The sequence below is a fragment of the Pseudophryne corroboree genome, chromosome 4, assembly GCF_028390025.1.
Source record: "Pseudophryne corroboree isolate aPseCor3 chromosome 4, aPseCor3.hap2, whole genome shotgun sequence".
Taxonomy (NCBI): Eukaryota; Metazoa; Chordata; class Amphibia; order Anura; family Myobatrachidae; genus Pseudophryne; species Pseudophryne corroboree.
The window spans coordinates 794287619-794312902 of record NC_086447.1 but is presented as its reverse complement, the minus strand read 5'-3'; the positions used below and the strand labels follow the sequence as shown (position 1 = coordinate 794312902).

The following is a 25284-nucleotide window of genomic DNA, read 5'->3' as shown; positions in this document are numbered from 1 at the left end:
AGTTGGATCTCCTAAGCAAGTGGTCCGGATCACACCTACAGATGCATCGGATGATTCGGCTGTCACCTCAGGCCAAGATTTCCCTCTCCTGGAAGGCCGGAGTTTCGGGTTTCAGGATTGCATCCTCCTCACGACGGATGCGAGTCTAAGGGGATGCGGTCACCCAAGGTGCGCAGCTCCAGGGCAGGAGATCAGCCCACGAAAACCGAGTCTGCATGCGAGAGGTGTCAAGAATACTCCTCTGGACGGAAAGAAGTGCAAGAGCTCTGTCCGCAATCTTCATTACGGGTGTGGACAACTGGGAAGCGGACTTTCCGAGTCGTCACAATCTCCACCCGGGGGAGCAGGGTCTCCACCATCAGGTGTTCCAGCAGGTAATCAACCGGTGGGGCTGCCCGCAGATAGACATGATGGCTTCTCGTCTCAACAAGAAACTTCCCTGATATTGCTCGCAAACCAGGGACCCTCGGGTGAGGGCAGTGGATGCACTGGCATCGCCTTGGCCTTACCGGCTGGTCTACCCGTTTCCTCCGATTCCGTTGCTCCCAAGGGTGCTACGGCGAATCAGGAATCAAAGAGTCCAGGCAATTCTGATTGCCTCGGATTGCCTTGGAGGGCGTGGTACGCGGATCTTCTGGACATGTCCGCCGAAGACCCTTGGTCTCTGCCACTAAGAAGCGATCTTCAACAAAGACCATTCGTCTACCTGGACTTACGGCGACTTTGTTTCACAGCATGGCGGTTCAGCGGAACATTGGAAATTGGCAGTGTTGCCAGAAGTTCAGACATTCTTGCAAGTACTCCACATCCAACCTCCTTTTGTGCCGCCTACGGCACCGTGGGATCTGAATGTGGTGTTGGATTTTCTATAGTCCTACTGATTTGAACCTCTGATGACGGTGGAATACCAGTACCTCACGTGGAAAACGGTGATGTTGCTGGCCCTGGCTTCTGCTCAACGTGTCTCAGAATTGGGGGCCTTGTCGTGTAAAAGTCCATACTTGGTCTTTTACGAGGACAGAGCAGAGCTCTGGACTAGGCAGAAGTTCCTGCCGAAGGTTGTCTCTGCGTTTCACTTGAATCAGCCTATTGTGATTCCATCCAGTTCTGGCGCTTCTGTTACTCCTGAGGCATTGGATGCTGTGCAAGCCTTGAAGATCTATGTCAAGAGAACGGCTCGGATCAGAAAAACGGATTCTTTGTTTGTGCTCTATGATGCACAGAAAAAGAGTTGTCCTGCTTCAAAGCAGTCCATTGGTCGTTGGGTTAGGCTTACTATTCAACAAGCCTATGTGTTTGCAACTATGCCGAGCTGCTACTTGGTCAGGGAAGAACACTTTTGTGACATTCCACATATACCCTGGCCAAAGAGGATACCCAGTTTGGGCAGGCGGTGCTGCAGCAGTCTCTGCATGTTTCTGCCTGTTCTGGAAGCTTTGGGACGTCCCTATCGTACTAGTTCCCCCCAATATCCCTTATGGATGCTAGAGAAAATAAGATTTTAATACCTACCGATAAATCCTTTTCTCGTAGTCAATAAGGGATATTGGGTGCCCGCCTCAGTGCGTTGACTTTTCTGCAGGTTCTTGTTCTATAGTTACCTGTTCAGCTGTGGCTGCTGCTGTTACCAGCCGTTGCTGGTTGTTCTATGTTGTGGTGTGCTGGTGTTTAAATCTCACCACCCTTTGTTATCATGTTCCTTCTCTCATATATGTCCTTTCTCCTTCGGGCACGTTTTTATATAACTGCCTGTGGGAGGGGGCATAGAGGGAAGGAGCCAGCACACCCAGTTGAAGAAATTTAAAACACACTGGCTCCTTTGGACCCCGTCTATACCCATCGTACTAGTTTCCCCCAATATCCCTTATGGACTACGAGAAAAGGATTTACTGGTAGGTAATTAAAATCCATATTTTAAAACTGAACAAGGCTAGTCGCGATTACCCAACTTACACCATCTAATCTTAAAGACTAGCAGTTTCTCTAATTAAAAGGGCAAATTGCAAAATACAGTGTGATTCACAAACTTGCATCCAAATTCAGGTAAATTATATAGAATAGAATTTCTAGTTTCACATGTCTTCTGGGGTGCCACAGTGTATGGTGATATTACGAACTCTCAAGGCAGGAACCACCGTGTCTTTTCCCAGCCTTCACAGAATAAGACTGCTGTGATTGTTGGAATTGAAAATACTGGATAGTAGATGACGTGAGAAATGGGGAACTCTTTTTTTTTTTTTATTTGTAAATCCATGGCCATGTGTCTTATTGGTTGAACCTTTTCACCAATCTGAACAGCAGATAGGGAATCTGATCCAAGTGATGATTGTAAAGGGGGGTACACACGGAGAGATCAGTGCTTAAATTCTAAGCAATCTGACTAGATTGCTTAGAAATATGCCCCACAGCGATAGTGATGCACGTGCCGGTGCTGAATTGGCCTGCATGCAGGCACAATCTAGCACATCGCTCTGCACACATCGCGCTGAGCGGCAGGAGAGATGTGTGCTGAGCGGTCACTGATAGATCACTCCGCACACATCTCTACCCGTGTGTACGGGGCTTAATGGTTTAGATTTTACCCACAACAGCTTGTTATTATCTACAACCTTGGTAATGCTAGTGGCAATAGGCCACTCAGTGAATTAATCTCACTTTTATAATTTTAAGACTAGGGAATTATCCTTTTTGCTTTTTGTTGGATCTTAACTCTCGAGCAGCTTGTATGGTAACTAATCCAATCAAGTCAACTGTCGGTGCCCCTGGGACAATACTTTTTCTAGAAATATATATCTGTAGCCTCCACTATGCTATCTATAAAATGCTGGATTTGTTTGGGCCCTTAGCCTTGTCAGTCACGTTTGTTATAATAGAATGAAAAATCTTGGGTGTCAGTGGCGCTTGAGGCAAATAGTCAAAGGAAGCTGTCCAAATGAGGTAAGATCAATGTATGTAGTCTGATTAATTTTAGGGTGCAATCAGCTGGTGGGGGGCATTCCTTAAACAGGTCATAGTTTAGACCAACTTTCATCCAGCGAGTTGGTTGGAATGAAAATCTGCCAAATTATAGGATAAAATGTCAATCTGCAATTTCCTCCCCAGAAAATCAAGCAAATTTAACCAACTTGTCTGAACAGTGGGTTTTGATAGTTTTGTTCCATTTTCTGGGGTTTGGTAGCAAATTGCAGATTGTCATTTTCCCCCATACTTTGACAGACTTTCATTACAAACAACCAAGTAATTGGATGAAAGTTGGTCTAGTGTATGGCCAACCTTTAGATTGTAATTGTTAGGTTCTAGGGGGTTTCAGATAGAGTGCTGGAGCTGTTCCCCACACCCTGCATATGTCTTCACTGTTGTCGCCTGGTGCTGCCCCAGTATTTAATTATCTCAAATATGTTCTGTACTTCTGAGCCAGTTCCTGTTAAACTCATGCCCTTAAATATAGGGTTATAGGGTGGGTAAAAGCTACATCAGGTCTGCAGGTAGTCCTTGAATTGTTTTATTTTATTGACTGTTACCTTGGTAATCTTTGATGTTCATAACCAATATTAAGTCCCGTTTCAGCAAACACTTACAGTAAGTCAGAACCACTGTTACTTGCCCTTTATAATTTTTACACATGAGTAAACCTATATATCAGATATTTAGGAATATTACTGATTTTGAGTTTTGTTCCCGTTTCACAATCTTTCTAAGGCCTTGATTGATTTTCAAATATATAGGGGGTCATTCAGACCCGACCACAATAGCTGCCCACAGCGCAGTTTGCCTGTGGCGGCAAAATGCGCAGCGGCTGCACGGCCATACACATTGCGGTCACATCCTCGATGGATGCAACCGCAATGTGATTGACAGGCAAGCCCGCTGGGGAGGCGGAGTTTCTGCATTATGGGGGCGGTGCCTGGAAAATCGAACCGTATTCAGGGGGGGCTGCTTGACGTCAACCTTAGAGCCATTGTGTTAGCAATTAGATTGCGGACACATTGGGAGGCGGTTCTACACATGCTGGGCGGCCTTCCCTGTGCTGGGCGGACCTCAGCATGTGCAGGGATCTGTGTTCATCTCTGTATAACCCCCATAATCCTTACTGCTTAGCGGGCACATACTGTACCTTCTACAGGAGCTGTTTCCTCCATGCTGTATGATGATGCATACTTTTAGTGAGCATCCATCACCTGCACGTAGCAGAGGAAGCATTTGTATTAGTCGTGTCAATAATATGTGATTTTTACTGAATTAATAGCCTTCAGTTCCATGACTACTGGACCAGCCAATAAAAGGGTTTGCCTCCACTGCACGTTAATGTACAAGTCCTAATTATGTTTTGTTTTTGTTTTGTTTTTTTATCAAAATGAAATCCTGAAAACACAGTTCGGGGCAGATGTATTAAGCCTGGAGAAGGCATAAATAAATGATAAAGCGGTGACAAGTGCAAGGTGATAACGCACCAGCCAATCAGTTCCAATATGTAAATTGACAGTTGTGAGCTGATTGGCTGGAGCGTTATCACCTTCCACTTATCACTGCTTTATCACTTCTTTATGCCTTCTCCAGGCTTAATACATTTGAGTATTTGTCGGCTTGTCAGTGAACACGTGGCTCTGATGGTTCCTGCTGGAATCTCTTCCGTCAATTATGTCTGCAGCACAAATAACTTTTGCCCTGCGCATCTGCTGCTGTACGTTACAAACAAGTGAATACGGTCTTGCCAAAATATTAAAAGCACTTTGGATCTCCTCGTACTTCTCCTAACGGGGCAATACAGCGATAAGATGGTTCCCCCGTCAAGCATCGCTGAGTCATAATTAAGCTACATTCACGGCTATTGGCTTTTGAAGGATGATTGGTAAATGACTTTCTTGATGTGTTTTTTTTTTATGGACACTGTGCGATACGGTTTTCAATTTTTAGGATGTTTCTCACCCCCCCCCCCCCCCTTGTCAAAATCCTGTTGAGTCTACTAATGTAAATGTGGCATTTTTGTGTTGAACAAAAGAGCAAGGAAATGAGCTATCTTGTCTAATCATTCAGTTGTTTAACGCAGACTTCCAGTGTAGACTTAATTGGCTGGAAAGCACTTGACATGTGAAGTTAGCACTGTTCCAAATGCATGTTTGAGTAAATTTTAAAATAAGTGACAGCTAAATTGTACCTAGGGAAATTACAAAGCCTTCAACAGAGTTAATTTTTTTGTGTGTATGAGGATTAGTTGTAATTACATCACCAGTCTCCTTGAAGATTCCTCATCCTCGCAGGATAAAATGGTTGCCGCTGCGCGTTAACCCACTTTTTGCTGGAGCGAGCATATAAAGGGTTACCTGTAATTTTGTAAAGCTGGTTTACGGTCTTGTCTTCGCTGCAAGCTAACATCTGCTTCAGATTTAAGCTGGAAGGATTTGTGTTAAGATTTATTTTTTATCATTTTATATTTTTTTTTACCGTCCTCCCTTCTAATTCCCTTTCTCTCCTCCTCTAATGATTCTTGGTTTGAGAGCTTTTCAATCAGCAAAGCCCTTAGGTAAATTGCCACTTAGCTTAAGCTTTGTGTGTAATATCCCAGCACTTCACCCTTATATAAATCAATATTTAGTGGCTTGTTTCCACTCCTTTTAAAAGGAAAAAAAATCTAGATACAGATCTTTCTCACTGGAGCTTTTCCTCTACTTTAGAAAAGTGTGTCGTGGGCATATTTTTTGTTATAGTTGTTATTATTTGCAACAACCTTACATATGATGGTCAAGAAGTGAACTTGGGCCCATGGTAGGGCGGAACACCTTATTTGCCCCTTGGTAAATCTGAGGGAAGTCTCAGCTTTGCCCCTCTAGCCTCCAAGTGATATGCCGCCTATCTGAGAAGACAGAAAGGGAGCCCATTCTGAGCATGTGCAGTGTAGGGACAATCCGTTACAGAGAGCAGAGTTGTGTCTTAGGAAGACAACCGTCTATTGTTGGAACGCATAGTGGCAGCACCACCTTCAATGGTTTTAGTTCCGCCAGCAGTCCTCATGGAATCCGCATGTGCTGCCAGGACACGTATCAACCTGGTCTATTTGTGTTTCGGCTTCACGTAACCAGTGACATACAAGTGAAAGCCTTATTTATTAAAACTTATGGTGCCCATACACTTGTGAGATAATCTGTGTTAACCTTCGATTTCGACCGCATCTGTGAGAAAAATCGAAGGATTGTATGCACATTTTAGGTACCTTGAGACGCGATGCGCGGGCACGCCGGTCGAATCTCATGTCTCAAGATAGTATGTGCTGCACTTAATATTTATCAAATCGCAGTGCGATCGCATGTGTTTTTAAAAACACATGCTATATATCGCACAGCGATGTGCAATGTGCACCTGCTGGGAGCGGATGGATGATCGCATGGTAATCACTTTGGCAGTTCAGGTGCGATTTCATCGCACCTGAACTGCCGGAGTGATGCCCCGTGATGTCGCGTCGCGGGGCATCGCACAAGTGTATGGGCACCATAAGTTCTTGTGGAGTATAAAAGTAAAAGATTTGTGCAAATTATTTTTGTTTTTAGTGTCGTCCCCACCCCCTTACCTCCACAACTTGCTTTCCTGCTCAGTTCTGTGTGGTACTATTCAGTCTTGTTAAAAAGTACAATAAAAATGTAAAACGTGTCTTGCTTAGGATTTGAAACCTATTCTATTTTTTTTTTTATTATTTTTTTACATCTAAAGGTTTTTATTCCATTTTTCCCTCCAGTATGTTTTATTTTTTTTTATTCTTTTCATTTCCTTCAATCACTGATATGTACGCAGAGAATATCTTTTCACATCACGCTTTCTAAGACTGAAGTCAATTAGCTTGTCCATTTGACTGGCACCATAATCGTTCATTAATTAATCGTTTTGACCTAAAACAGCTCTATTCATGCTGCGGGGATTGGGTATAGTCAGTACTTACTATAGGATAATTGTTTTGCCATCATTTTGAAAAGCTGAAGTTCTTGTTGAATGAAATAACAATCGTAGTGTGCCTTCCTAGTATTTATAGATCTATCTATCTCACATCCTGCGCTGTCCGTCTCACAATAGATAATCCTGTTGTAAATCTGACAGCCCTTTAAACAATTGCAGGTATGCTTTGCCACAGACTAGAGGTTCGAATCAGGCACTAAGTGCTTCTCTGCAGAATTTATCATAGAATCTAGAGCTTTAAACCCATAATATTGTAAAATACTTGATTTTTTAAAAGTAAGTTTGTGTCATCTACTGTAATGTTTCTGCCAGAATTACATGACCATAATCTAGCCAATATTGTTAAAGTGCTTCCAGTGATGTAGCAGCATCACCTCACATCCTTGAAATTAACCTGCAATTTAGTCTTCACCCCAAACGACAAAACCTCAGTGGGGTGCTGGAAGATTCACTGTAAGCATGGCTTACTACGAGGGAAATTGCATGCATACCCATTAAAGTAGGGCTCATTTTCACCCTTCTGTAAGTAGTGTTGCAATCAAATTATTGTTTTTTTTTTTCTTCATGTATATTTTACTTTTTAGCGTAACCTAAAATCTACATGTGTATAAAATAGTAACTCTGTCGCATGGCAACTGTAATAGGCAAAGCATATAGAAGCTTGATGGTAGGGAACGAAAAGGGTTTCATTTTAAAGTGAGTTAAATGTAAGAAGGACATTTTCTTTTCCATTATCCAGCTGGTGCCACAGATTTTTACTTGTGGTGCACAGCAAAGATTCGGGGCATACTTTCTCATTCCATGTTGCAAATCATGGCTAACGGCTCATACCTGTGGGCATTATTCTAAAGTGTGAAACATGGATACTCAAGGCATATTAAATGTAGATTAATGCTGATAGAACGATCAGTGTAAGCAAATGGACATGATTTCTACACAAACTGCAGCGTTCAGAAGCATTAACACGCTGTGATACGTCATTCTCTGGGACATCTCATTAATGGGGAAGAAGTATCAAACCTTCGAGAGAAAAAGTGGGGAAGTTGCCCAAAGTAACAAATCATCATCTACCTTGTTTTATAGACTGTGCTAGGTAAATGAAAGCTAAAAGCTGATTTGTTGCCAAGGGCATCTTCTCCATCCTATCTTTTTGTAAGGTTTGATCCACTCCCACCCTCCGCCAAGAAGCTTTGCAATATTTATAAACTCACTTCAAATGCTTTCACCCAAAGACTGAAATCTTCATATCTGAAGTGTGAATTGCAGTATGGTTGCATTTGGCTGCTGCCACAATTAGCATGCATGTGTGTGATATTAGGAGTATAATGAAAGCTGCATAATATGATGGCACTATATAAATGTTAATACAAATAATAAAAACCAACTGATGTGCCAGGTTTGAACCCAGAAAATGTTTGCTGGGAGGAACATTTTACCCCTTTTCGTCCCCTTAGGTGTCGAATTTTGAAAAATAATGGCTTAGTGGATGGCTGCAAATAACTGTCACAGTTTCCAGACTACCCAGCAGGTGCACAGGGAGTATTCACCAACTGTCACATTTTCCAGAGCACAATGTTGATGCATTGTAAATGGCAGGTGGATGTTTTGCCACATTACTCCAAAACAAAGCAACTAATTCAAGTGCCAATTCCAACACCAGTCTTGTTCTACGAACCAAGACCTTTAATTTGGTATATTATGTGCCCTGCTTCGGCAACAACGTCATAGAAATACTGTAGGTCACTCATAAAAGTCCTCTTTCTGCTATTAATATATACTGTAGTTATACCTGGCAGTGTTGCTGTGACTTCTAATGCAGCTTATTGAATGAGTATTTCCACATTCACTTATTGGTATAGGTGTCTATTGCTATGTAATGACTAAAAGTCTGCTAGTAAACTATAAAAAAAAAAGTAACAAATAGTATATTTTATATCCTCTGTTGAAATGGTGCTGCTTTTGCCCATTTCCCTATTGTGGGAATCCACCAATCTCTACAGATTATTTTTGTGAATTGGGAGGACTGCAAGCCAATCAGAAAAGATAGCAAAATTCACAGAATTTCATAAATGAATAAAAAAAAAAAAATTGATAGACCATTTCATGTGAGGGAAAGGGTAAATATATTCCATTGACAAGAAATATATTTATTTTTATTTGAAATGTTGATTAAAACATGTTCAGAATAAGATGCTATTAATTGCATATCTAATCTTATGTACTTGGGGTTTCATACTGGTAGTTGTTTTGCTATATAACTTTTTAAACCATTCAATAGAATAGTGATGCCCAGTTTGAGTCAGCTTTGGATGGCTAAATTGAACGATTCAAGGGTTATGTTCTAAAGCTGTATACACACTGGAGCGATGTGTACCCAGCCGATAAATCAGGCCGAGGGGCTGACATATTGCAGCCTGGGTACGCATTGAATGATGGAACGATCGCTGTTCGGTCCTTCATTAGCATAAAAGTTGTCAATAGCGATGTTGTCAGGTTTGATGTGCAGTACATCAAACCTGACATCGTCTCTTGCGATCGCGGGCATGTGCAATATTGGACATACGCACTGCCGAATATGCGCCAAATTGAGTGACATGTTGGTCTGATCTGCCGGATCAGACGGCATATCGCTTAAACTGGGCATATACTATACAATTATCTGGCAGATAATCTGTGGTTGGAATGAAAACCTGGTAATAGATGAGAGCACCTGACAATCGACCATTTTTTCCCCAAACACTGGAAAATGGACAAAACCTGTTGTGTATACAAATTGGTTAAATCACGGACAGGTTTTGTCCATTTTCCATTGTTTGGTAGCAAGTGGTCGATTGTCAGTTGCTCTCATCCCTTACCAGGTTTTCATTCCAACCACAGATTATCGGCCAGATAATTGTATAGAGTAGGCCCAGCTTTAGTGTGTACCCAGCTTAAGCCTTGGAGAGAGATAAAGGGGGTCATTCAGATTTGATCGCTCGCTAGCTATTTTTAGCAGCCGTGCAAACGCATTGTCGCCGCCCACAGGGGAGTGTATTTTCGCTTAGCAGGAGTGCGAACACGTGCAGCCGAGCGGTACAAAAACATTTTGTGTAAAACAAGACCAGCCCTGTAGTACTTATCCTGTGCGATGATTCCAGCGACGGAGGTCCCGGAATTGACGTCAGATACCCGCCCTGCAAACGCCTGCTCACGCCTGCGTTTTCCCTACCACTCCCAGGAAACGGTCAGTTGACACCCATAAACGCTCTCTTCCTGTCCTTCTCCTTGCAATCGGCTGTGCAAACAGAATAGTCTTTAGAAGCATTGCACAGCAACAATGCTGTTTGCACCCGTACGACACGCGTGTGCATACGCATGTGCAGTTTTGCAGGTTTTTTTACCCGATCACTGTGCTGCGAAAATCAGCAGCGTGCACTCAACTCTGAATGACCCCCAAAGTACCAACCAACCAACTCCTGTCATTATTCAAACACAGCCTGTAACATGGGAGTTAGGAGCTGACTGGCTGTTACAGTACTTTATCTCTCTCCATTTTATCTCTCTCCAAGGTTTAGTACATAGGTGGTCATTCCGAGTTGTTCGCTTGCTAGCAGTTTTTAGCAGCCGTGCAAACGCTATGCCGCCTCCCACTGGGAGTGTATTTTAGCTTAGCAGAAGTGCGAACGAAAGGATCGCAGAGCTGCTGCAATGTTTTTTTGTGCAGTTTTAGAGTAGCTCAAAACCTACTCACTACAGACTGTTCAATTCCTGTTTTGACGTCACAAACGCCCTGCATTCGCCCAGCCACGCCTGCGGTTTTTCGAACACTCCCTGAAAACGGTCAGTTGACACCCAGAAACGCCCACTTCATGTCAATCACACTGCGGCAACCAGTACGAATGAAAAGCTTCGCTAGACCCTGTGAGAAACAACATCGTTTGTTGTAATAGTACGAAGCGCGTGCACATTGCGCCGCATATGCATGCGCAGAAGTGCCGTTATTTTGCCTCATCGCTGCACAGCGAACGAATGCAGCTAGCGATCAACTCGGAATGACCACCATAGTCTCAAGTCCTGAAGCTGAGAGACCAGATAACACAGATGTCCCCTGATAAATATCTTTTGCGCTAATTCGCTGGTATCGTGTTGTGTGTACTGATAGAAAACACCCATCCTTCATAGGCATAATCCTGCTTATCTCATATATTTACACTTCTGATCAGTGCTAGTAATTGTTTAAATTGGGTTGGTATATCAAAGAGTGAAAAGAGCGGAGAAGTGGCCCAGTGTAGAAGCTGCCAGTAGTGATCATTGGCTTCAAGGTAGCTTTTCTCAAGTATGTGCTATAAAATGGTATGTAAAGTAGAGGTTCGTTGCTATGAGCAACCAATCCACTGGTTCATGTCTCCACTCTTTCACTTCTTCATACAGTACATCAACCCCAAGGTTGTATAAAATAAGTTACACACATGACTTGTCGTCACAATGTCAAACTTTTTTCCTTACTGTTTATTGCAGTGAATGCCGACTAAGCAAGCCTGATGCCCAGCAATTATGTATAATTGAAATTTATTAGTTTATTTTTATTTTAGCCTGTCTCTGTGTCCTTTTGTGTCACATGAATTCTCTTTTCCTGTTTTGTACCAATAGAGAGAATATTGCCTCTGCTGTGGAAGCCATGATTGAATGCGCCAAGAAATACAAATGCACTCCTTTATGTCATGAAATCCTAAGGGTACTGGTGGAGAAAGGAGAAACGGACTTGCTAAGGGAAGGTATGTCGGGATAAGAGATTGGTACATTTTTGCATTTCATATTTGTGTTTTCCTAATAACAGATGAATTTCTCCCCACACTCCCGTTTTTACCAAATCAAGACTAATTGAAAGTCTAAAGAGGCGTACACACGGAGCAATGTTCAGCTAATTTCTAAGCAATCTGACTAGATTGCTTAGAAATTAGGTGAACATCGCTCCGTGTGTAGGGGTGCCGGTGACAGCGATGCGCGGTCCCACGCGTCGCTATCGCTGGTGCTAGATTGGCCTGCATGTAGGCACAGACTAGCAGGTCGCTCATTTCACCGCTGGGTGAAATGAGCGGCCCTCCCATGTCTGTGTCCCTCCCCCCCCCCCCCATCTTGCTCAGCACATCACGCTGTGCTGAGCGGTCTGTGCTAGACCGCACAGCACACATCTCTTTGGGAAATCTCCCCGTCAGTACGGCCCTTTACTGATCTGTCCAGACCATGGCCTAATCTACCTGCTCCAGAGCCTGTCCACAGAAAGATGAGCCAGCATGTGTTGAACATAAACCATCAAAGCAAGTCTCGGAATGGTCTACTACAGGGATGCCAAACTCGCAGCCCTATCGCTGCTGTGAGACTACACACCCCAGCATGCCCTGCCACTAATTTTGTATTTGGGAGTGCTGCAGCTCTGGCAGGGCATACTGGGATGTGTAGTTCCACAACAGCTGGAGGGCAACGAGTTTGACACCCCTGGTCTATTTATTTAGGAACAAGAAAAAAATAACAGTATTTAAGAAATTGATATGAATACTGAATCCATGAAACTTCTGGCTCATGAGATTCTCTAGTTTCTAATGCATTAAAAGGTTATGTTATTAATTGTGGTTCTAGGCTACAAAATGTGAGTGACTTCACAATGTTTTGCCAGTTCTCCCAGAAACAACAAAACTGTTTTGTTTGTATCTTAATGTATGGGGCCAGGTTATATCATTGCAACTTATTCTTGATATGGTTGATTTATTTACTGGCACCAGTTACACATAAGTCCCTGGCCCATTGGAGTTTGCAGGCTAAGTTTCCGAGCACACATACATCATCATACACATAGTAGGGCACAATTTAGTCAGCCTCCAAGTAACCTGCCAGTATATTTTTGCAGTGTAAGAGTTCCCTGAATGAGATGCACGCAAACATATGCAGAACATACAGACTCCACACACATAGGGAATAGAACTCAGGACCCCAGAGCTGTGGGGCTTCAATGATAACCACTGTACCACCGTGCTGACATTCAGTTACTCAGTGTGTTTGATAAAGCAGATTTTTAGACTACTTATATCTAGATGCCTGATATATTGTATCCGTTCCAGTCCCTCATCCAGTACTTGTGTGTTTTTTCTTCTCCCTCTTTTTCCCTTTTTTGTACACTTTAAGTGGTTATTCCTTGAACTGCAAAGAGCTCAAGTGTAGTTCTTATTGTGTGGGCTGACAATGCCTAATTCATGTCATCTCATTGCTGCTTGGACATATCTAATCTGCGTGCTCCGAAACCATTTTTAAAAGAAATGTGTATACCAGAAGCCTAAGATAAAAGGCTTTTTTGTAGCACTTAGAACATTTAGCTAACCTAAGCATTTAATTACAAGCCTTCCCATAGAGCAGCCTTTTTATCCAAAGAGTCCATGGTTACTCCAGACATTTCAACAAAGGCTAATGAATGACAGGTATTATGCTCACAATATTATCCTGATGCCCTCCCATGTTTTCATGGATAATTAATTAAAACATCAGCGGCCATACTTCATTCTAACTCCAGACTCTTTTGACGAGCGTTCTCTGCAGCTTTTGTGTATAATAGCCATACATTTTGTAATTGATCTGTAATCGAGAATCACCTTTTCATTCAGAACATGTACTGCTGTGGCCAGTGGGTTTTTTTATTCCTCCCTATGGCTGCCTGCATAGATTTTCCTTTCTAAAACTTTATATTTGATTAAAAAAAAAGATACTATAGTTTCTCTATCGTCCTAAGTGGATGCTGGGGTTCCTGAAAGGACCATGGGGAATAGCGGCTCCGCAGGAGACAGGGCACAAAAAGTAAAGCTTTTACAGGTCAGGTGGTGTGTACTGGCTCCTCCCCCTATGACCCTCCTCCAGACTCCAGTTAGATTTTTGTGCCCGGCCGAGAAGGGTGCAATTCTAGGTGGCTCTCATAAAGAGCTGCTTAGAGAGTTTAGCTTAGGTTTTTTATTTTACAGTGATTCCTGCTGGCAACAGGATCACTGCAACGAGGGACAGAGGGGAGAAGAAGTGAACTCACCTGCGTGCAGGATGGATTGGCTTCTTGGCTACTGGACATGAAGCTCCAGAGGGACGATCACAGGTACAGCCTGGATGGTCACCGGAGCCACGCCGCCGGCCCCCTCACAGATGCTGAAGCAAGAAGAGGTCCAGAATCGGCGGCTGAAGACTCCTGCAGTCTTCTTAAGGTAGCGCACAGCACTGCAGCTGTGCGCCATTTTCCTCTCAGCACACTTCACACGGCAGTCACTGAGGGTGCAGGGCGCTGGGGGGGGGGCGCCCTGGGAGGCAAATGAAAACCTTTAAAAAGGCTAAAAATACCTCACATATAGCCCCAGAGGCTATATGGAGATATTTACCCCTGCCTAAATGTACTAAATAGCGGGAGACGAGCCCGCCGAAAAAGGGGCGGGGCCTATCTCCTCAGCACACGGCGCCATTTTCTGTCACAGCTCCGCTGGTCAGGAAGGCTCCCAGGTCTCTCCCCTGCACTGCACTACAGAAACAGGGTATAACAGAGAGGGGGGGCAAAATAAATGGCAATATATTAATATAAAAGCAGCTATAAGGGAGCACTTAATCATAAGGCTATCCCTGTCATATATAGCGCTTTTTGGTGTGTGCTGGCAGACTCTCCCTCTGTCTCCCCAAAGGGCTAGTGGGTCCTGTCTTCGTATAGAGCATTCCCTGTGTGTCTGCTGTGTGTCGGTACGTGTGTGTCGACATGTATGAGGACGTTATTGGTGTGGAGGCGGAGCAATTGCCAAATATGAGGATGTCACCTCCTAGGGGGTCGACACCAGAATGGATGCCTTTATTTGTGGAATTACGGGATAGCGTCAACTCGCTTAAGCAGTCGTTTGCCGACATGAGGCGGCCGGACACTCAATTAGTGCCTGTCCAGGCGCCTCAAACACCGTCAGGGGCTGTAAAACGCCCCTTGCCTCAGTCGGTCGACACAGACCCAGACACAGGCACTGATTCCGGTGGTGAAGGTGACGAATCAACCGTATTTTCCAGTAGGGCCACACGTTATATGATTTTGGCAATAAAGGAGATGTTACATTTAGCTGATACTACAGGTACCACTAAACAGGGTATTATGTGGGGTGTGAAAAAACTACCAGTAGTTTTTACCGAATCAGAAGAATTAAATGACGTGTGTGATGAAGCGTGGGGTGCCCCGATAAAAAACTGCTAATTTCAAAGAAGTTATTGGCTTTATACCCTTTCCCGCCAGAGGTTAGGGAGCGCTGGGAAACACCTCCTAGGGTGGACAAAGCGCTAACACGCTTATCAAAACAAGTGGCGTTACCCTCTCCTGAGACGGCCGCACTTAAAGATCCATCAGATAGGAGGATGGAAAATATCCAAAAAGGTATATACACACATGCAGGTGTTATACTACGACCAGCTATTGCGACTGCCTGGATGTGCAGTGCTGGGGTAGTTTGGTCAGAGTCCCTGATCGAAAATATTGATACCCTGGACAGGGACAATATTTTACTGTCGTTAGAACAAATAAAGGATGCATTTCTTTATATGCGTGATGCACAGAGAGATATCTGCACACTGGCATCACGGGTAAGTGCTATGTCCATTTCGGCCAGAAGAGCTTTATGGACACGACAGTGGACAGGCGATGCGTAGAGGAGTTATTTGGGGTCGGTCTATCGGATTTGGTGGCCACGGCTACGGCCGGGAAATCCACCTTTCTACCTCAAGTCACTCCCCAACAGAAAAAGGCACCGACCTTTCAACCGCAGCCCTTTCGTTCCTTTAAAAATAAGAGAGCAAAGGGCTATTCATATCTGCCACGAGGCAGAGGACGAGGGAAGAGACAGCAACAGGCAGCTCCTTCCCAGGAACAGAAGCCCTCCCCGGCTTCTACAAAAGCCTCAGCATGACGCTGGGGCTTCGCAAGCGGACTCGGGGGCGGTAGGCGGTCGTCTCAAGAATTACAGCGCGCAGTGGGCTCACTCGCAGGTAAATCCCTGGATCCTGCAGATAATATCTCAGGGGTACAGGTTGAAATTAGAGACAGAGCCACCTCGCCGTTTCCTGAAGTCTGCTTTACCAACGTCCCCCTCAGAAAGGGAGACGGTTTTGGAAGCCATTCACAAGCTGTATTCTCAGCAGGTGATAGTCAAGGTACCTCTTCTACAACAAGGGAAGGGGTATTATTCCACTCTTTTTGTGGTACCGAAGCCGGATGGCTCGGTAGGGCCTATTCTAAATCTGAAGTCCTTGAACCTGTACATAAAGAAGTTCAAGTTCAAGATGGAGTCACTCAGAGCAGTGATAGCGAACCTGGAAGAAGGGGACTTTATGGTATCCTTGGACATCAAGGATGCGTATCTCCACGTTCCAATTACCCCTCACACCAGGGGTACCTCAGGTTCGTTGTACAAAACTCACTATCAGTTTCAGACGCTGCCGTTTGGTTTGTCCACGGCACCTCGGGTCTTTACAAAGGTAATGGCCGAGATAATATTTCTTCTTCGAAGAAAAGGCGTATTAATTATCCCATACTTGGACGATCTCCTAATAAGGGCAAGGTCCAGAGAACAGCTAGAGATGGGTTTAGCACTATCTCAAGAGGTGCTAAAGCAGCACGGATGGATTCTGAATATTCCAAAATCCCAATTAATGCCGACAACTCGTCTGCTGTTCCTGGGGATGATTCTGGACACAGTTCAGAAAAAGGTTTTTCTTCCCGAAGAAAAAGCCAAGGAGTTATCTGACCTGGTCAGGAACCTCCTAAAACCAGGAAAGGTGTCTGTACATCAATGCACAAGAGTCCTGGGAAAAAATGGTAGCTTCTTACGAAGCAATCCCTTTCGGCAGATTCCATGCAAAGGGATCTGTTGGACAAATGGTCAGGGTCGCATCTTCAGATGCACCTGCGGATAACCCTGTCGCCGAGGACAAGGGTATCCCTTCTGTGGTGGTTGCAGGAGGCTCATCTATTGGAGGGCCGCAGATTCGGCATGCAGGATTGGATCCTGGTGACCACGGATGCCAGCCTGAGAGGCTGGGGAGCAGTCACACAGGGAAGAAATTTCCAGGGAGTGTGGTCGAGCCTGAAAAAGTCTCTTCACATAAGCATTCTGGAACTAAGAGCAATCTACAATGCTCTAAGCCAGGCGGAACCTCTGCTTCAAGGAAGACCGGTGTTGATCCAGTCGGACAACATCACGGCAGTCGCCCATGTAAACAGACAGGGCGGCACAAGAAGCAGGAGGGCAATGGCAGAAGCTGCCAGGATCCTTCGCTGGGCGGAGAATCACGTGATAGCACTGTCAGCAGTATTCATCCCGGGCGTGGACAACTGGGAAGCAGACTTCCTCAGCAGACACGACCTTCACCCGGGAGAGTGGGGACTTCATCCAGAAGTTTTCCACATGCTATTAAACCGTTGGGTAAAACCAATGGTGGACATGATGGCGTCTCGCCTCAACAAAACACTGGACAGGTATTGCGCCAGGTCAAGAGATCCGCAGGCAATAGCTGTGGACGCGCTGGTAACACCTTGGGTGTACCAGTCGGTATATGTGTTTCCTCCTCTGCCTCTCATACCAAAGGTATTGAGGATTATACGGCAAAGAGGAGTAAGACTAGTGGCTCCGGATTGGCCAAGAAGGACTTGGTACCCGGAACTTCAAGAGATGGTCACGGACGATCCGTGGCCTCTACTTCTGAGAAGGGACCTGCTTCAGCAGGGTCCTTGTCTTTTTCAAGACTTACCGCGGCTGCGTTTGACGGCATGGCGTTTGAATGCCAGATCCTAAAAGGAAAAGGCATTCCAGAAGAAGTCATTCCTACCTTGATAAAGGCAAGGAAGGAAGTCACCGCGAAGCATTATCGCCGTATTTGGCGAAAATATGTTGCGTGGTGCGAGCAGCGGAGTGCTCCGATGGAGGAATTTCAACTGGGTCGTTTTCCTACATTTCCTGCAATCAGGATTGTCTATGGGTCTCAAATTGGGATCTATTAAGGTTCAAATTTCGGCCCTATCAATATTCTTCCAAAAAGAATTGGCCTCAGTCCCTGAGGTCCAGATTTTTATCAAAGGAGTACTGCATATACAGCCTCCTGTGGTGCCTAAGGTGGCACCGTGGGATCTAAATGTAGTTTTAGATTTCCTCAAATCCAATTGGTTTGAACCACTAAAGAATGTGGATTTGAAATATCTCACATGGAAAGTGACTATGTTACTGGCCCTGGCTTCGGCCGGGAGAGTATCTGAACTGGCGGCTTTGTTTTATAAAAGCCCTTATTTAATTTTCCATTCGACATAGGGCAGAGCTGCGGACGCGTCCGCATTTTCTCCCTAAGGTGGTATCAGCGTTTCACCTGAACCAGCCTATTGTAGTGCCTGCGGCTACAGACGACTTGAAGGACTCCAAGTTGTTGGACGTTGTCAGAGCCTTAAAAATATACATTTAAAGGACGGCTGGAGTCAGAAAATCTGACTCGCTGTTTATACTGTATGCACCCAACAAGTTGGGTGCACCTGCTTCTAAGCAGTCGATTGCTCGTTGGATTTGTAACAAAATTCAACTTGTACATTCTGTGGCAGGCCTGCCACAGCCTAAATCTGTTAAGGCCCATTCCGCAAGGAAGGTGGGCTCATCTTGGGCGGCTGCCCGAGGGGTCTCGGCATTACAACTCTGCCGAGCAGCTACGTGGTCAGGGGAGAACACGTTTGTAAATTTTTACAAATTTGATACCCTGGCAAAGGAGGACCTGGAGTTCTCTCATTCGGTGCTGCAGAGTCATCCGCACTCTCCCGCCCGTTTGGGAGCTTTGGTATAATCCCCATGGTCCTTTCAGGAACCCCAGCATCCACTTAGGACGATAGAGAAAATAAGAATTTACTTACCGATAATTCTATTTCTCGGAGTCCGTAGTGGATGCTGGGCGCCCATCCCAAGTGCGGATTATCTGCAATACTTGTACATAGTTATTGTTAACTAATTCGGGTTATTGTTTAGGAAGCCATCTTTCAGAGGCTCCTCTGTTATCATACTGTTAACTGGGTTTAGATCACAAGTTGTACGGTGTGGCTGGTATGAGTCTTACCCGGGATTCAAAATCCTCCCTTATTGTGTACGCTCGTCCGGGCACAGTACCTAACTGGAGTCTGGAGGAGGGTCATAGGGGGAGGAGCCAGTACACACCACCTGACCTGTAAAAGCTTTACTTTTTGTGCCCTGTCTCCTGCGGAGCCGCTATTCCCCATGGTCCTTTCAGGAACCCCAGCATCCACTACGGACTCCGAGAAATAGAATTATCGGTAAGTAAATTCTTATTTTTCAGTTACATTTCTAGTTCTGCTGTGTCTAAGACACCAGTCATAAAACTGAGCAAAGGGACAGAGGTAACAAGCAGTGAAAAGAATAGAGAAATGGACAAGTGAAGAAGTTGCGCAGAGCATCCAATCTACTTTAAGGTAGCATTTTTAAAGCACATTATACAGGTTGAGTATCCCATATCCAAATATCCGAAATACGGAATATTCCGAAATACGGACTTTTTTGAGTGGGATAGTGAAACTTTTGTTTTTTGATGTCTCAATGTACACAAACTTTGTTTAATACACAAAGTATTTAAAAATATTGTATTAAATGACCTTCAGGCTGTGTGTATAAGGTGTATAAGAAACATAAATGAATTGTGTGAATGTACACACACTTTGTTTAATGCACAAAGTTATAAAAAATATTGGCTAAAATGACCTTCAGGCTGTGTGTATAAGGTGTATATGAAACATAAATACATTATGTGCTTAGACTTGGGTCCCGTCACCATGATATCTCATTATGGGATGCAATTATTCCAAAATACGGAAAAATCCGATAACCAAAATACCTCTGGTCCCAAGCATTTTGGATAAGGGATACTCAACCTGTATAAAATAATAAAAGAAAATATTAAATACTTTGATTGGATACATAAGGTCCTGATATAACTTTCCGCATTGGACGTGTAGTGCATAGGTGTAGAGTAGACACAATCTTACTGTCTGGTTGTGAACTGTAATCTGACTGAAGCTTTTGTGAAACGTCAAGGCATAGAACATTCTATAAGCAGCACTGCACACCGAAAAAAACAGCATGTTCACTTCCTTCACAAACTCGCTATGGAGCTCAACAGATGCCTCTGGAGTGCCATGATCTGACTACAAGAGTGGTCTGCAACAGCGAGAGAGTTTTGACCGACTGAAAGCTGCTTTTATGGAGGAAGCACCGCCCTGAACCACTGTGTTTGAGAGTTTTCCAAAGTTTCGGCATGGAAGATGAGGAGCGAACATTGCTGCTGTGCGGCCCTTAGTTGAGGTGGATGCCTGGGTGGTCGTGGCCCAGTTAAAGGAAATAGGCATCTCGTCTGGATCCATCCACTTAATACTCCATGAAAAGCTTTAGCCTGAGCAAAGTTTCTGCATGCTAGGTGCCCCATCAGCTGAACTTGGTGCTACAACATGCTGGACGAGTTTTGATGACGGTCGCTCAAACTCTGTCTGGGAGATCATCTGTGGCGATGAATCCTGGATCTACAGTTTCACCCCCCGACACCAAACAGTCCGTCTAGTGGACTCCAGTTGGAGGTGCTGCCACAAAAGTTCCACCGTGAGTGCAGCGTAGCCAAGCAGATGGTTGCTGTTTTTTATGCCAAAACTGATCAGGTTGCTACCATTTCACTCATGCAGCAGCACACCGCCACTGGGGACTGATACTCCAACTAAGGCCTGCTGCATTTTCCAGGCTCCATCCAAGAACTTGCATTTGTGGTGCCCTGCTCCATCACGACAGTGCACCTGCATACAAGTCCAGGAAAGTGGTAGATTTTCTGGCCCATGAACGCTTCCAGGGGCTTGGTCATCCACCATACAGCCCAGACCTGGCCCCCTGCAGTGACTTTGTGTTTCCACAAATCAAGGCAAGATGTGTGGGATTTGTCTTGATTCACCAGAATCTGCAGTGGAGACCTTCATCCAGCATATAGAAGACATACCTGCTACGGACTTGTCCAGCTGCTTCACCAAGTAGTTTGAGCGCATGCAACTTTGCATAGACCCCTCTGCACACCCATCATACACTTGATGTCTTGTCAGTGCTGTCTAGGATGTTTATCAGTAGAAGAAAGAAGAGGCTCTTTTTTGGAGGGGTACTCTGCCCATGTCTTAGTAAAATTTAACTTGTATTAGATATATGTTAAAAAATAACATCAGAAATTGTGGGGCCCAGGGCTGACAAAATAGGCAGGACCCCCCAAGGCACACACTGCCCCCATAGACACCCACACAGTGCCCCCATAACTTCAAACAAATTACATTTTTGAGACTTCGAACTTTTATCACTTGCTGAGGACAATGCAAACATTATAAACTAGTACATCAGGTATCAATGCTGTAATTTGCCTGATATATAACAGCAGTCTGCCAATAGTGATAGTAGACTAGAAAAAAATGAATAAACCAACTTAGAGTAACACCTATACAGAGTATGTTATATTGGATAAAATAATTTAACTACACCAATCAAAATTGCCTGTTGTTGAATAGGCTGAAGACCTTTTTAGGAAAACGAAAAATAAAGAAAAAAGAAATATAAACTTTACTGAAAAAAATGTGGGAAATTGTGGTGCTAAGCGGATATTCTCACAGCACCTGGTATTTCCAGGTGATCTGCATCCAAGTACTAACCAGGCCCAACACTGCTTAGATCAGACGGAATTGGACATATACAGTGAGGTATGGCTGTGATTGATGTCATACCATAAAAAACTGTATAGGGGTGTATGAGAGAGTCTTCATGGTCATAAAAAGGCACTGCAATTAATAATTTCATAATTGCAGTGCCTTATTATAAAGTTTGAAAGTCCACCGACTTTCCTTGCACATAAGTAACTAAATATCTCCATGCTATTTGACTTCAGTATCTAGTAATTTGCAAAATGATTATGAAACATAGATAATTGTTGCAGGGTAAAGATCATAGCCTAAATTAGTACAAGATTTTGTACTCGTCATTATCTGGAGAATTAGAATTACCATAAATAGAGGTTATTTTCTTTTCACATAAAAGCATTATAGAACAGTAAATAGTAGATAATGTTGCCAAAGCAATTGTAGACTTATATAGGTAGCAGTTACACCACAGCGCGCACAAAGTTAAAAAAGGGACAATACAGGTGATATGAATAGAACAGACAGCTGCTATTCTGTTATGTGCAATGATTGCAGTGAATAACTGAGTGAGCATACCTCCAATAAATCCACCTGTTGGAGAAATGAAAGTAAAATACAGTTTCTGGTGTTCGATGTCTTCCTCCAGGCTGGCCCTGGTGTTACAGTGCAGGGGTCCTTCCTAGGGTAGCATCCAATGAGAGGATTTAAAGAATAAATCACTCCGTTTCACTACAGCGGAGTGTTGCTTTCAAATGTGTGTAAAAATATCACAGTTAACAAAAGTGAGTGGTTCACACATGCAGCTCCTGGCTGTTATAAGGACAAAAGTGGTGGCAAGTTGATCGGTGCTTAATGATAGTGCTGTTCCCTGTTACAATGTATTGCAGGGTCATGCAAGTCTGCAAAATTACGCTATCCACAAGCCTCCTAGGATAGAAAGGTGTTTGTCTCGGACACACGGGGGCCCCTTGTGCACGAACGGGCCCCCCTCTCTCCCTGTCCACTACCTAAGGCAGTGCTTTTGCGTCCTTTTCACTTATTTTATGTTTATATTTTAACATATATCTAATAAAACAAAAGAAGAAGAGGGGCGCAATCATGTCAGTGCGTTTCATCACCCCTTGATGAAGTCCATGTGATGAAACGCGCTGGCGTGGTTGCGTGACGCTAGACGTATTGACGTCACAATCTGCTCACCTGACTGGGTGTGATACCGAGCCAGGACCTGTGGATAAGCTGCGGCTGTCGTGTCTTTATTGGTGCTGTCCGGAGGCGCTGCTCTTAGTCCGTGAGGCTGCTGATTCTTTATTGAGATGTATGTGAGCATATACTTGAATAATTTTTTTTTTTTAAATCAACATACTTATACCGTGCACCCCTGTTCTTCTTCTTCTTTCTTTACATGTGCAAAATTGAGCCTATGGTACGGCTCTATATGGAGGAGACTGCATAAAAGGACTATTCAGCAGCAGAAACAAAGGATATTTATATACATTAACTGTGTGAACACTTTGCGCAATTGATTTCTTCTTTTACTATATCTAATGAATGTTACATTTTAGTGAGACAAAGGCAGAATGCACCAAAAAAAGTGTTTCCTCTGCTAAGCATAATAGTTTTCTCTAACGTCCTAGTGGATGCTGGGGACTCCGTCAGGACCATGGGGGAATAGCGGCTCCGCAGGAGACAGGGCACAAAAGCAAGCTTTTAGGATCACATGGTGTGTACTGGCTCCTCCCCCTATGACCCTCCTCCAAGCCTCAGTTAGGTTTTTGTGCCCGGCCGAGAAGGGTGCAATCTGGGTGGCTCTCTTAAAGAGTTACTTAGAAAAAGTTTTTAGGTTCTTTATTTTCAGTGAGTCCTGCTGGCAACAGGCTCACTGCATCGAGGGACTTAGGGGAGAGATTTTCAACTCACCTGCGTGCAGGATGGATTGGATTCTTAGGCTACTGGACATAGCTCCAGAGGGAGTCGGAACACAGGGCTCGCCCTGGGGTTCGTCCCGGAGCCGCGCCGCCGACCCCCCTTGCAGACGCTGAAGATGAAGAGGTCCGGAACCAGGCGGCAGAAGACTCTCAGTCTTCATCAGGTAGCGCACAGCACTGCAGCTGTGCGCCATTGTTGTCAGCACACTTCACACAGCGGTCACGGAGGGTGCAGGGCGCTGGGGGGGGGCGCCCTGGGCAGCAATGTATAATACCTGTATGGCGAAAAATACATCACATATAGCCCTTGAGGCTATATGGATGTATTTAACCCCTGCCAGATATCTAAAACTCCGGAGAAGAAGCCCGCCGAAAAGGGGGCGGGGCCTATTCTCCTCAGCACACAGCGCCATTTTCCCTCACAGAAAGGCTGGTGGGAAGGCTCCCATGCTCTCCCCTGCACTGCACTACAGAAACAGGGTTAAAACAGAGAGGGGGGGCACTGATTTGGCGATATGTATATATATTAAAATGCTATAAGGGAGGAACACTTATATAAAGGTTGTCCCTGGATAATTATAGCGTTTTGGTGTGTGCTGGCAAACTCTCCCTCTGTCTCCCCAAAGGGCTAGTGGGTCCTGTCCTCTATCAGAGCATTCCCTATGTGTGTGCTGTATGTCGGTACGTGTGTGTCGACATGTATGAGGAAAATATTGGTGAGGAGGCGGAGCAAATTGCCTGTAATGGTGATGTCACTCTCTAGGGAGTCGACACCGGAATGGATGGCTTATTTATGGAAATTACGTGACAATGTCAACACGCTGCAAGCCGGTTGACGACATGAGAGGGCCGGCGAACAAATTAGTATCTGTCCAGGCGTCTCAAACACCGTCAGGGGCTGTAAAATGCCCATTTACCTCAGTCGGTCGACACAGACCCAGACACGGACACTGATTTCAGTGTCGACGGTGAAGAAACAAACGTATTTTCTTTTAGGGCCACACGTTAAGGGCAATGAAGGAGGTGTTACATATTTCTGATACTCCAAGTACCACAAAAAAGGGTATTATGTGTGAGGTGAAAAAACTACCTGTAGTTTTTCCTGAATCAGATAAATTAAATGAAGTGTGTGATGATGCGTGGGTTTCCCCCGATAGAAAATTATTGGCGGTATACCTTTTCCCGCCAGAAGTTAAGGCGCGGTGGGAAACACCCCTAAGGGTGGATAAGGCGCTCACACGCTTATCAGAACAAGTGGCGGTACCATCTACGGATAGGGCCGTACTTAAGGAGCCAGCTGATAGGAGGCTGAAAAATATCCTAAAAAGTATACACACACATGCTGGTGTTATACTGCGACCAGCGATCGCCTCAGCCTGGATGTGCAGAGCTGAGGTGGCTTGGTCGGATTCCCTGACTAAAAATATTGATACCTTTGACAGGGACAGTATTTTATTGACTATAGAGCATTTAAAGGATGCATTTCTATATATGCGAGATGCGCAGAGGGATATTTGCACTCTGGCATCAAGAGTAAATGCGATGTCCATATCTGCAAGACGATGTTTATGGACACGACAGTGGTCAGGTGATGCAGATTCCAAACGGCACAAAGATGTATTGCCGTATAAAGGGGAGGAGTTATTTGGGGTCGGTCCATGGGACCTGGTGGCCAGGGCAACTGCTGGAAAATCCACC

General features: G+C 44.5%; 1 protein-coding gene across 3 annotated transcripts in view; it reads left to right on the top strand.

Moving 5' to 3' along the window:
* Window positions 1-25284, top strand: part of LRPPRC (leucine rich pentatricopeptide repeat containing) — a 491686-nt gene that overhangs the window by 310014 nt on the left and 156388 nt on the right. For all 3 annotated transcript variants that reach the window (XM_063918355.1, XM_063918354.1, XM_063918356.1), the window contains exon 24: window positions 11572-11696. In XM_063918355.1, the coding sequence (XP_063774425.1) occupies window positions 11572-11696 (125 nt within the window). The remainder of the gene's footprint in view (window positions 1-11571; window positions 11697-25284) is intronic.